This window comes from Suricata suricatta, chromosome 10, assembly GCF_006229205.1.
Source record: "Suricata suricatta isolate VVHF042 chromosome 10, meerkat_22Aug2017_6uvM2_HiC, whole genome shotgun sequence".
Taxonomy (NCBI): Eukaryota; Metazoa; Chordata; class Mammalia; order Carnivora; family Herpestidae; genus Suricata; species Suricata suricatta.
The window spans coordinates 8,586,716-8,600,448 of NC_043709.1; the positions used below are offsets into that span (position 1 = coordinate 8,586,716).

The 13,733-nt window shown below is 49.6% G+C and overlaps 1 protein-coding gene and 1 long non-coding RNA gene across 3 annotated transcripts in view; one reads left to right on the plus strand and one right to left on the minus strand.

The window, feature by feature from the left end:
* Positions 1–8,719, minus strand: part of TAB1 (TGF-beta activated kinase 1 (MAP3K7) binding protein 1) — a 33,712-nt gene extending 24,993 nt beyond the window's left edge. For both annotated transcript variants that reach the window (XM_029953129.1, XM_029953128.1), the window contains exon 1: positions 8,619–8,719. In XM_029953129.1, coding sequence (XP_029808989.1) covers positions 8,619–8,651 — 33 coding nt within the window. In that variant the 5' untranslated portion in view covers positions 8,652–8,719. The remainder of the gene's footprint in view (positions 1–8,618) is intronic.
* LOC115303356 lies at positions 7,689–11,569 on the plus strand. The gene is made up of 3 exons (XR_003913992.1): positions 7,689–7,889; positions 10,490–10,680; positions 10,786–11,569. It is a non-coding gene; the product is annotated as an uncharacterized LOC115303356 (long non-coding RNA).
* The last annotated feature ends 2,164 nt before the right edge of the window (positions 11,570–13,733 follow it).

Genomic DNA, 13,733 nt, shown 5'->3' on the forward strand with positions numbered 1-13,733 from the left:
CGACACATCCTCAAAGGCAAGGGAAATGAAAGCAAAATTGAACTCTTGGGACTTCATCAAGATAAAAAGCTTCTGCACTGTAAAGGAAACAATCAAGAAAACTAATAGGCAACCAACAGAATGGGAAAAGATAGTTGCAAATGACATATCAGATAAAGGGCTAATATTGAAAATATACAAGGAACTCACCAAACTTCACACCCACAAATAACCCAGTGAAAAAATGGGCAGAAGACATGAACAGACACTTGTCCAAAGAGGACATCCAGATGGCCTACAGGCACATGAAACGATGCTCAACATCACTCATCATCAGGGAAACACAAATCAAAACCACACTAAGATACCACCTCACGCCAGTCAAAGTGGCTAAAATGAACAAATCAAGATACTATAGATGCTGGCGAGGGTGTGGAGAGATGGGCACTCTCCTACACTGCTGGTGGGAATGTTAACTGGTGCAGCTGCTCTGGAAAAGTGTGGACGTTCCTCAAAAAACTATCCATACAACTCCCTAATGACCCAGCAATAGCATTGCTGGGGATTTACCCAAGAGATACAGAAATGCTGATGCATAGGAGCACATGTACCCCAATGTTCATAGCAGCAATGTCAACAATAGCCAAAACATGGAAAGAGCCTAAATGTCCATCACCTGATGAGTGGATCAAGAAGATGTGGTATATATACACAATGGAGTACTACATGGCAATGAGAAAGAATGACATATAGCCATTTGTAGGAAAGTGGATGGACCTTGAGGGAGTCATGCTAAGCAAAGTAAGCCAGGTAGAGAAGGACAGAAACCATATGTTTGTACTCATAGGTCTAACAGGAAAACAGGAGAAACCTAATGGAGGACCAGGGGATCTGAAGAGGGAAAGAGAGTTGGGGAGAGAGAGGGATGCAAAACTTGAGAGACTACTGAATGCTCAAAATGAACTGAGAGTTGAAGGGGAAGGGGGAGGGGGAAAAAGAGGTGGTGGTGATGGTGGAGGGCACTTATGGGGAGCACTGGGTGTTGTATGGAAAACAATTTGACAATAAAATATTATGAAAAAAATAAATAAAATGGTAAACTGAAAAAAAAGTCTTAAAAAAACAAAAAACAAAAGAAACAAAAATAAATGAAAAACATAAAAAAATGATTTTCATAATCATGAACGAATAATATTTTGGGAACATAGTTAACTCTTGAACAATGCAGAGTCTGGGACACCAATCTCCTATGCAGTTGAAAGTCTGTAACTTTTGAGTCCCCCAAAACTTAATTATTCATACAGTCTGGTCTGCTGGAAGCCTCACCAATAACTTAACAATCAACACATGTTTTGTATGTTATGTGTATCGTGTACTGAATTCTTACAATCAAGTAAGCTAGAAAAAAGAAAATACTAAGAAAATCATAAAGAGGGGTGTCTGGGTGTCGCAGTTGGTTAAGTGTCTGACTCTTGGTTTCGACTCAGGTCATGATCTCACAGTTCGAGCCCCACATCAGGCTCTGTGCTGAAACCACAGAGCCTGCTTGGGATTTCTCTCTCCCTCTCTCTCTGCCCCTCCCCTGCTTACACACTCTTTCTCTCAATAAATAAATAAATAAACACTTTAAAAAATCATAAGGAAAAGAACATACATTTGTAGTACTGTGTTTACCGAAAAAAAATCCGCATATAGTAAATCTTTGTAGTTCAAACCCATGTTGTTCAAGGGCCAGTAGCATGTCATTTCATTAACCAGTAATCGGTGTTCAGATCAATGCCCATGGCCTCCAGTGCTATTGTTTCTTTAAGGAGAGTCTTTGCCCATTGATAATAACTCAAGAAAACAGCAATCAATGGATACTTTCTCAACATGCCATTATACACATACTTCAGCTGGTACCAATGCCAGCCTCCACTGAGTGGGGGAGACACAATAGGCATTCTCATTAAGATCAGACACACAGTGAGGATGCCCGCCGTCTCCAGTACCCAACACTGAACCAGAGGCGTCACTCATGCACTTAAAGGACCGGGAAAGTAGAATTACCTCTATTTGCAGCTGACAGTATTTAAAAAACCTGAAGAATTAATGTTAAAACTAATTCAAAAGAAATCAGTAGGGTGGTAGGATAGAAAAATCAAGGACCTTCCTACACGTAAAGAAAAGACTGGCATCTAGCCTCCATGTGCAAATTCCCACCGGCTGTTACCTAAAGTAATGGTCTTTTCCCCCTGTGGCTCTACCCAGCGGTCTCCCCCAACCACAGTCCTAGAGCGGATTTTCTTCAACCTAAATGGACTTTAGTGGGATCATATCCTGATGTTTTCAGCTCAGCCTTCCAGCTTGTTGCCATAATTTCGAATCTCGCCCTTTGACAGATTAACAACCTCACTCAGCCGCCTATCTTGTGCAGCTAAGGCCTTCTACACAGCGTTCCACGTAACTTCCAAACACCTGTAACCAGAGCAAGAGGAGTGGAGAAGCCACCCTACCGCCGGCAGCAGGTGCCTGCACCACCACAGGAGCGAAGAAACACCTCCATCAAGGGTCTGCTCCACCTGAAAGGCCAAAAGTATCCTGGGGACCTCAAATGATGAGGCTACTGATCCCCAGGGGTACCATCGCAGAAACGAGCACATGCTTTGAAACAAATCAACTATTTATAAACGTGAACTTGACGAGCAAAGCCCTCCTTATTTTACACGGGCCCTCTTTAAACATAAAGTTCCTAGCCAACTGGACTTGGGTTGCTATTGAAAGAAAAGAGAAGTAAGAAAACATTACCCAAAAGTATCTTAAAAAGTATGGGGCACCTGGGTGGCTCAGTCGGTTAAGTGTCTGGCTTCAGCTCAGGTCATGATCTCATGGTTCATGGGTTCAAGCCCCGTGTCGGGCTCTGTGCTGACAGCTACCTCAGAGCCTGGAGCCTGCTTTGGATTTTGTGTCTCCCTTTCTCTCTGACTCTCCCCTGTTCGCACTATCTCTGCCTCTCAAAAATAAATAAAAAACAATAAAAAAACCAAAGTATCCACGGGGAGGCAAGGCCTCCCTTTTTCTCTTTCCGAGCCCCATTCACCTGCAAAGGCCCTGCTCAAATCTAACGGGCGCCAGAGGCCCACGTTGCCCAAACCTCAACCATTGGCTCACTATCTTCAAGAAATTATCCACTTCATAGTTTTTCTTTAAACTGCCACATTTTCTTGGGGCACCTGGGTGGCTCAGTTGGTTAAACATCGGACTTTGCTCAGGTCATGATCTCATGGTTGGTGGGCTCGAGCCCTGCATCGGGCTCTGTGCTGACAGCTCAGAGCCTGGAGCCTGCTTCCGGTTCTGTGTCACCCTCTCTCCACCCCTCCCTTGCTCGTGCTGTCTCTCGCTCTCAAAAATAAATAAACATAAAAAATAAAAGAATCAGAAAGGTATTAAGGATATACCAGGACCAAACCAAGTCTTTCCCTTGATATCATCAGACTCTGAAAGAACAGAGAAGCAAGTAATCTGTGTTACATAACACGGAGTTCTATGCCAACACACACCGAACCCCCGCCCTGTGTGTGTCCCAGACTCGGGAACATTCTGCCCAGAGAAACCTATCCTGGTGGCTCACTATGCATACCGGTCGTTAACCATTTGGCCTTCTGGCAACTCCCGTACTGTAGCATGGTACTGTTGTGGTTTTTTAAAGTGTATTTGAGTAACCTCTACGCCCAAGGTGGGGCTTGAACTCACAACCCTGAGATCAAGAGTCACGTGCTCCACCAACTGAGCCAGGCAGGCGCCCATTTTATTTTGGTTTTTGTCTATTTGTTTTCGTAGTCTGGTATTGCTAATTAGCTACTTAGTTCCCTGATTCCAAGATGTACATTGTCAACTTTTTAATACCTGAAGTTTGTGTGTTTCAAGTTAATTAGCAATGGGTTTTCTTTCTTCGCAGTATATAAAATAGCGATGGTTCCTTATCGTTAATGGTGTCTGGGATCCAATGACCTAAGGACCATTTTTCATACAGGGGCAAGCGCTGGCTTGAGTGGAAGGACCCGCCTACAGTGCAGTCCCCACAGGACTCAGAACGTTCCAGACAAGTGGCCAGAGAATTCCAGGAGGCTGTACCCACGGAGGGGCGGGGGAGTGTCTGGTCTTCCCTCGTTCCAGCAGTGGCCCCAGAGCCACCCTGGCACTGCTGTGGCCGGTCCCCGCTCCGCCCCAGTCCCGGGATGAGGCAGGCCGACCATCCGCGCTGATTCGGGCCCGCTGCCAAGTCTCTTGCTTCCTTCCTCCACAGGCCTGAACAATGTTAGGAAAGGTCGCGTATTCACACAAAGCACCCCCCGCCCCACCCCTGCACACATGATGCATACCTTCTCCACGCCCACAGTGCCAGGCCTGCCAGCACCAGCAGCAAGGGGCACCTCGGCCCCAGGCCAGGAGCCGAAAAGGGGGTGGCCCATGCTCACCACGTAGAGCTTGCACCACTTTAGCCCCTTGGTGGGTTACAAGTCAATTTCTCAATAGAAACATTAGCACAAAATACAGCAAAAAAGAAGTCTGTTTCAAAAACCCTAATTTTGACTTGATTGTGTGAGGGAATTCCTGACATTCACATTTTGCCACGATTAGTTTCTACAGTGACCCAGACATTTGCACCCAGCTAAGGGTGGCATAAACACCTGGCGCGCATGCGCTGAAGCAACTTCATATAGTAAGCGGCCCTGTCACGTGATAGTCCAGAACAGTCCCCGCAGCGATTCCTCTCACCCTCCTGGGCAGCAGAAGTGGAGAAAGCACGGCTCCAAGTTCAGGCTACAGCCTGAATATCAAATTATGGTATGAAAAGGCCGAGTGTATTTGTGGTGAAAGCGCCCCAATTCCTTGGAGGCAAAAAGGAAGCTCAGAATGAGAGAATAACGGCCCCAGGAAGATGGGTCAGGGTGGGGGCGCGGCTGCTCTTTCTCTCCCCGAAGCTGAACACACCCGGCGCCTCCCGCCATCTCGGTCTTTCTGAATGACCCCCTTTTCCTCCCCCACTGCTCTGGGACCAGCTCGACTCCTGCCCCCCCTCCCCTTCCAGGAGGCTATTCATCAAAGGCCCTCTATGTTTTCATCACAAATATAGTCCTAATACATTCTTAAAGGGGCGGCTAATAGTTGTGGGGCGGGTGCTGTGTGCTGGAGCAGCCGAGCCACTTCTGATGGTGGAGGAGACGCAGGTGGGTGATGGCCTAATGGACGCGTTTATTTTAATCGGTACGTATTTATTATGGATGTCAGGAAAAAAATGTAGCTAGCACCTGTGACCTCAGGGATGTGGTTGCTCGAGTTAGGTTTCTGAGTTAAAAAAAATTAATTTCAAGTTGATTCCTGCTTTATAATTAAGCACAGAAAAGCACGGGCAAAGCCAAACTCTGAATTCTCCCAGCCCCAACTGTGCTCCGGGATTCCCCGGGTCAGTAAAGGGCATCGCTGCTGTTCCAAGTGAAACCCTGTAGTCCTTCTGGATTCTTCTTCCTCTATCATGCTCCTCACATCTGATTCATCAGCAGATCACACCAGCTTTCCCCCCAAAATACAGCCAGAACCCGCTGCTTCACACCAGCCCCCTGCCACTGCTCCCTCGGCGACCGGGAGCACTGCGCCCGGGTCCCAAGTGTCCACTCTCTCCACTCGAACCTGTCCTGACACACGGCTCCTTCTCCAACCACGAACCAGATCGCATGCTCCTCCCAAACACTGCCAAGTGTCGGAGCCCCTGGGGGGCTCAGGGGGTCAAGCGTCTGACTCTTGATTTCTGCTCAGGTCATGATCTCATGGTTCGTTAGTTCAAGCCCTGTTGTCTGGCTCTGTGCTGACAGTGCAGAGCCTGCTTGGAAGTCTCTCTGTGCCCCTCCCCTACTTGCTCTCTCTCTCTCTCTCTCTCAAAATAAAGAAATAAACATAAAAAAAAACCCCACACACCACCAAGTTTCATAGCACACTTTGAATAGAACACTAAGTCTATACTGGGGTCCACAAGGTCCCTTGGACCTTGGTTACTGCACACTCTACTCCAGCCGCTGGTCTCTGTGGCGCCCTCCAAACACACAAGCCTCGCATCCCTATTCCCTGAGGCGGGGCTTCTCCTCTCAAATCCCCTCCTGCAGCCCATCGAACGGTGGGGTGTCTCCTCCCACTCTGTCTGAAACATTCCCCCCTCCACCATTCCATGAAGCACCACCTGATGCTAGAGATATTATTATACTGTTTATAATCTGCATTTGTGCACTTACTGTCTCCCTTATTAGAACACAGGCTTCATGAGGGTAGTGTCCCCTGCACCTACACAGCTCCTGTCATACGGTAAGAGCTCAGTGACACTTGCGTGTTCAGAACTGAAGGTGGCACTTCAAGGGCTGGACTGTGATCACGCTAGGCTAGGTCTGTAATGTGTTAGTTCCTTTAATTCTAACAATGCTCCTGGGAGTCCCTTCTGCTGGGAACCAAGGTTCGGGATGTCAAGTGAAAGTCCATGTGAAACTTGTACTTCTTGGTTGGCTGTGAAGGACCCACAATCCTCTGATCACACCAAGCTAGCTTCAGAAAGTTCTTTCGTTCAGAAGACCTTTAAAGGGACCACACGGCCTGGGGACGCCTGGGGACTGATGGAGAAAGTCCTCCGCAGTCTGGCCCCTCCCAGCACCATATCAGCCACCCCCCAGCCCCTCCTGCAAGGATCCCCGGATCCAGCTAAGTGAGGCCATCCACGGACCCTCCACACTGACACCAGAGTGCCTGGCGCGTCGTGCTGGTGGACCACGGCTCCTCTCCCACGCTGCACATGCAGTGAGGGTGCGCACACGCCTTATTTCTCTCTGCGGCCCCAGGACGTGCCACCATACACTCGTAGCCCTCTTGGCCATCTGCTTGATGAGGACAGATGAGCTGCTCTCACCACGGGACAGTGGAGACCAGGTCAGTGAGCCACACACGCTGCCCGGACACTCAGACACCCAGGGATGTCTTGACCGTCATTGGGATGGGAGGGATGTTGTGTGGACGTCACTGCCACCCCCTTGCCTTTCATCATGAAGCTGTGCGCTTAAAGCTAATTGTCCATCTTCCAACGATTCCACTACCAGCAGGAACACATTCTGGAGATGGCAAAGCCTGGCTTCTGTCTGACCTGGCCCTCCACGCTCCATCACACCCAGAAGAGAGGGAAGCTGAAGGCACTCTCTTCAGCAAGCCAAATCGGGGCACAGCAGGGACCACTTTCAGCACTCCCTACAGTCCAGCCCAGATTTCTGGAATGTTTACAGTGGGGAAATTTATACCCGGGCCCTGCCCTCTGGGAGCTTACAGAGCAGGGGGCCAGGTCTACTTAACTCAGTGACAAGGCAGACCTGCAGAGCACCAGTAAAATACAGGGGCAGCCAAAGGTGCCGAAGGGGAGAGAGCAATCCCCATGGGGCAGACCTAGGAACTGCTGTCCCGGAACAGCAGTTTCAAAGACCAGCGACACAAAGTCTGTCCTTAAAATACAGCACTGAAGGTCACCCCTTCCTCCAATTCTGATGCTCTAAATCCCTCAGGGATAGGCTGCTGTATTTTTATAAGGCCAAGGCCAAGCACAGGGTGGCTAACGAATGCTTAACTAGTTTACAAATATTTATCGAATGCCTGGCACCTAGCGGTGGAAAGTGCTGGTGATACCATTCACCGTAAATCTCACGGACAGGCGGCAGGCAAATCTAGAGGCAAGTACAACAGCCTGCCACCTCCGGGGGGGTACCCAGGGCCGCGGCACCCTCCAGGGGCAGGTCAGAATGGGCTCACGGTGCCAAGCTGTGTATGCACCCACGTGCACGTCTCAAGAGGTGGCAGCGGCTGTAAACATCGCGACAAATCCCTGAAGGTCCAGACTGGTGACAAGGGTGAGTGTCAGGACAATCCTCCCAGTGCCGGCTCTCAGGAAACAGAGGCATGGTCAACTAGAGCCAGGACCGGAGCCCAGGCTGCCACGCCGGCCACTCCTCCGGTATCACCCAGAGGTTGACAGAGTTTCTGGAATCAAGCTGTCTGATGTTAACCCTGACTCTGCCGCTTATTGGCTGTGTGGCCTTGGACAGATGACCACGTCCCTGTGCCCCAGTGTCCTCATCTGTCAAACGGGAAGAAGAGTACCCACCTCCCAGGGCTCTTACAAAAACTCAACTTACAACGTAAAGCGATTGGCAGAAAACCTGGAGGGTGATGGGCGGAACACCACCGGCTGCTGCCGCCAGAACTGTTATTAAGGCGCGGCCACTCAGTGCCCGGGGTGGGTTCACCACCCCGACTACCTCCGCCACCGCGCGCCACCTTCCCTTCTGCCTCCAGGGCGCTCCCCACCCTCGACGCGCCCCTGACGCTCGGGGTCGTTGCGACCCCGAATCCCAGCCCCGGGCGGCCCGGCGGCAGCGCGCACGCGCGGGCTACGCGGGGGCCGCACGCGCCTCCGGCCTCGGGAAGGAGGGGGGCCGGTCCGGGAGGGGGAAGCGCGGCGGCTACACCTCGTCAGGGAGGAGGAGGCTGCCCAACGGCGGAGAGGGAGCCGCGCCTGCACCCGACAGGCCTCCCCCTGGGTTCCCGACCCCCAGCCGGGAGAGCGGGTTGTTCCTCACACTCTGCAGCAGGCTCCTCCTCTGCGCCGCCATCTTGGAGGGACCCCCGCGGCTGTGCCCGCCTCCCAGCAGAGCAGGCGAGAAGGGCGGCTAGAGCGGCCTGTAGCCGGCCTGGAGGAGCACGTTCACAGCGCCACCGCGTGGCCAGAGTGGGATGTTGCCGTAGAGGAGCGTGTGCATAGGCGCTCGTAACCTGGGAGGAAAAGGGAAGGCTTCCCTGCGTGATTTCATCTCGCCCGTGTTATTTGCGCATTTTCTCCAGGATGCTTTTTGGGTGGGACGCTTAAGACATCACATTTGGGTTTTTCGTGGCCTCTTTGAGCGCGGGGTCCCGTGAATTATTCATTCACTTGAGAAATATCCGTTGGGTGACCATGCCTGGCCCAAGAGGGGTGAAGCTGCAAGCAAGACGCCTTCAGAAAGCTCATGTTTTAGTTGGGGAGGACATTGTTTACATACATAAATCATTTTGAGATGGGCTAAATGCTAGGAAGGGAAGTTTATGGGCAGGTCAGGCAGAGGGGACAGCTAGTGCGCATGAAAAGGGAGCATATGAGTGTCACACAAGGTCTCTGGGGACTGGAACAAGGATGGAGGGGGAGTGGAATGAAGGGATGTGGAGTAGGTTCTGACCTTGCCCAGCCCTAGGCAGGAGTGGTCCTATTCATGTGGAAGACAATGGAAAGTTGTTGACTTCTGGGCAAGCCAAAGACACGATCCCATTGGTAGAGATGACTGTTGCCTACAAAGCAGATGTTTATGGGGGTATTGGAGTGAAGACCAGTTAAGGGAATGGTGTGCTAGCTCGGGGTAAGAGATGATAGTGGTTTGAGTCAGCTGCCGCTGCCCAATGGATGGATTTTATTTAGGAGATGAAATTGTCAGGGCTTGATCATTGTGGATTGGTTGTGTTTGATGATGGGAAGAGATTTGTCAAAGATTCTCCCAGAGTTCTGGAAAGAACAGCTAGCAGATCTCCTGCGGGGGAGGGGGAGGATTGAATGACCTTGAGTTCAGTTTGGACATGTTGAGTTTAGGTGCTTTTAAGACCTGCAAGAAACAAAGTCAGATCAGTCCTGAGATCAAGAGGACTAGAGAAGATTGATGGGTTGTTGGGGTGTTGGTGGTGTTTAGAGCCGACAGCCAAGAAAGATTTCTTGAAGACATCTTTAACGCAAAAACGTGATTTTATTGAAGAAAGAGGACGGGACCTGTGGGCAGGAAGAGCTGCACTGGGGTTGTGCAAAGTGACTGCTCACATACTGTGGAGGTGGGGGAGGTAAAGTCAAAAGGAAGTTTCTTAAAGGGATTTCCATATGCTAAAGAGAATTTACAGATTACTGGATGGGTAGCTATTGTCAAACAAGGTTGTTTTTTCCTCTAGCATTGCATCATCATTAAGAGAGTAGGGAGTTCATGGAGATTAGGCTATTCATGGTTTATGTGTATTGCCATGGGCATCCAGGACTGCTGGAAGAGTATCACATATCCTACATGGGGGGCTGGCTTCCGGGGTGTAAGTTGCCTTATGGTTCCTTCATCAGAGACAACAGCAAAGGAGCCCCTAGAGAGGTTGGGGAGCAGAGGCCAGTATAGAACCCAGGATGAGGAGTGTGTGGGTGACCATGTAACATAACTCTAGAGAGATCTAGTTAGATTACTGAAGAAAGTCCCTTAGGCTTAGGGCTCCTGGGAGGCCCTTGGCCCAGGCATTTTAGGTAGAACAGTAGCACAGAAACCCAGATGCAATGAATTGAGAAATGGCTGGGAGACACGGAGACCTTGAGAATCAGCAGTTCTTCCCATCTGGTGGGGCTGTGAAGAGGAAGAGAGAGAAATGGGAACATGAGACTGAATGTGTTTTCTTCTAGGTTGAGAGAAACTGGGGCCTATTTAAATGCTAAAGAAAAGGCTTACCCGAGAGAGCTGACGATTCAGAAGAGGAAATGGGAGGCAATCTAGGACTGGGATGGTGACTCACCATCCCCTCCTACCAACACAGCTCCACGCGGCCCAAGGTGACCTCTCGAGCTCCCGCCATTTTGTCTGACTTCAGCCAGCAGTAAGGAAAGAGGAAGGGAGGAAGAATGGCACTTCTCTCTTTCTTTACTTCTTTATTTCTTTTTTTTTAATTAAACATTTACTTACAAGCAGTCTCCCCTTTTAGGAGACTTCCAGAAGTTCCACATGATGCTTCTTACATCTCATGGGCTATAACCTAGCCCCATGGCCACACCCAGCTGAAAGAGACGTGAGAAATGCAGGCTTTGGACTGAGCTATGGTGTGCCCAACCACAGCTCCTGTTACTAAACATGTCAGACATGGATACCAGGATGCTACAAATAGTCTGTACCGTAAAGGGAAGTGGGAGGGGCCTGGTGGTTTGTTGAGGAAGAGTCTGGAAAGATTCAGCAGTTGAAGCCCAACCCACTTCATTCTAATCCCTACCCATCTCCTGTCACCTGTGTGACCTTGAACAAGCCCACGTGAGCCTTTACGGTATCCTCTGTAAAATGGGAGTGAGAGTCTACCTGGCCGAATGGCGGCAGGGATTAGATGTGAAGCCATGGAAAGACCTGAGCTGTGGCGGGATCTGATGTTTGTTACATTTAAATTACAATCTCTTTGTGTGTGTGTGTGTGTGTGTGTGTGTGTGTGTGTGTGTGTATTTTAAGATGACAAACACACCCTGAGTACCTACTGTGTGCTACATACTTGCCAGATGCCTTTACATCATATTCCTTTCTCATTCCAACCAGCTATTACAATCATCCTTGTAATGCCCAGTTCGCAGTATTCCCCAATGACCAGAGACCACCGGGGAGACCGAGTCACGCATGCAAAGACAAAGGGTTTTATTATGGGTTCGAACTCGGACTCACAGACTTTTCCAGCGCCATGGATCCGTGTTGTGAGCCCCGAACAAGGGCTGAGCAGGGTTTTTATGGGGCTTGGGGAGGGGGAGTTACAAGAAATTGTGACACAGGTACAGTGATCCAATCATGATTATACAATATTATTGACAGCAGGTTTAACCATTCACACTGTCTAGAGTATTTGTTACTTTTCGTGGGATCCAATTACAACATTTAGAGTACCTTTAAAATCAACCAATTACAGGGTGAGCCTAGGGTCTTGTTTGGTGACTATCGGGTTAACTTTAACATTAGGTAACAGGGTCCTTTCTAAAGTTCCCATCTGCAGGCCTCACCCTTAGGAATGTGGAGAGTGGTAGCTGGCCTTTCCGGATTGGGTGTTGCGAAGGCGGTCTCTCTTGCTCTAGGCAATGTGTAACTGCCTGTTAGTTTCAGAGAACTGGAACCTAGGCCTTCTAGATCAGAGGGGAAACTTAAAGCCTGTCATGGAGTCCGTTTGGTTTAGACTTGTGTCCTCACAATCCTTACTTTATAAAACGAGGAACTCCAGTTCAGCGAGTCGCCCCACAAATAGAGGTTGGGATTCGAATCCAGGCCCTGCGACTCTGTGAGGTTCTGATACAATGGGACATGGGCACTCGGTCTTCACCTCTGCTTCCTGGCTTCCAAACCCTTGAGTGATAGTGTAAGACCCCCCACCCCCTTGGGTCAGACTGGACCCTAAAATACCAACCATTGTTTCACTCACCCACTCCCATTCTGGTAAATAAGTAAAGGTTGAGCAACTCGGCTCTGGAAGGACCCTGAGAATGTAACTCGATAATGAACCTTGTGACCTAAAGTTTAACTTCCTTTTCAAGATTCTGTTAAACAACCCAACCCTTTTAATAAGAACTGGCCGAGGCAGAGTCCAAGGTGAGGTTAAAGTCACTTAGCCTCTAGACACCTAGACATCATAGGTGTCTAACTATGATTGGTCATTTTAAAAGACTAAGAACTTTAAATTGATAGGTTCCCGCCAAAACTAACATCTGTGTGTTACAATGTAATTGGCTATAATGAGATGCTGTAGTTGTAATCGGTTAACTAAATGATGACTTATTTTGCCTCGCCAAAACCCTGAAAAACCCTGAGCTCCTGCTTGGCGGGGCTCTTTTCCAAGGACTTCCAGCTACTCAGGAGGGGCCATTCGCCTGAACTAAAATAAACCCATTGACCATGGATTCTACTCACGGTGACTCTGACTGGCATTGTGGGGGAAAGGTCTAACAATAGGGGTTCCAGCAGCCTCTTTTGTTGTGATATTGGTTTCCCTCCTCGCTTCTAAAAGGGTTTGGGGACTTTCTGGGTTCAGAAGTGATGGGAGTGTCTCATTGTTCACGAAAAGCCCCTTCAGCCATTCTGGAGCATATGACATGGCTGGTGGCTAGCAGTCCTAGATAACTTCAGGCTGGGACAGGTCACCAGAGGGTCCAATCATGGGATTAAAGGGTTGGAACTTTCAGCCACTCCTGCCCTACTTCTGCCCAGGTTGGGTGGGGAGGAGGTTGGAGATTGAGGTAATCACCAATGGCCAGTGATTTCATCACATATGCCTATGTAATGGAACCTCCACAAAACCCTAAACAAAGGGGTTTGGAGAACACATCTGCATGCCAGGAGGTTGGCACACCCCCACCTCATGGGTCCAGAAGCTCCTGTGCTCAGCAGACCCTTCCAGATCTCCTCCTGTGTACCTATTCATCTGGCTGTTCATGTGTATCTTTTATAATATGCCTTCTTGAAAAAATTTTCATATTTATTTATTTTTGAGAGAGAGAGAGAGAGAATAGGGGAGGGCCAGAGAGAGATAGAGACATAGAATTTGAAGCAGGCTCCAGGGGCTGAGCCATCAGCACAGAGCCCAACGCAGGGCTCGAACTCACAGACCACAAGATCATGACCCGAGTCAAGGTTGGATGCTTTGGGCTTGCCTACCCCACCCTTTCCACACCTGACCCCCTCAGTAATGCACTATGGTGAGTCCTACTTTCCAGATTCTTCCAGTCTGGTTTTCCAGGTAGCAAGAAGACACTGAGTTCATCAGGGCACCGGGGGAAACAAGCACTAAGTCAGCGCCTCCTGTGTGCAGGACACTGGGCTCCTAAGGGGAGGGAGTGGAGGCAGACCTGCGGACAGGCCCCTTCTCCCCAGGGGACGGCGTGCCTGGGAACCCCGTTGCAATGTGGATCCTGTTTG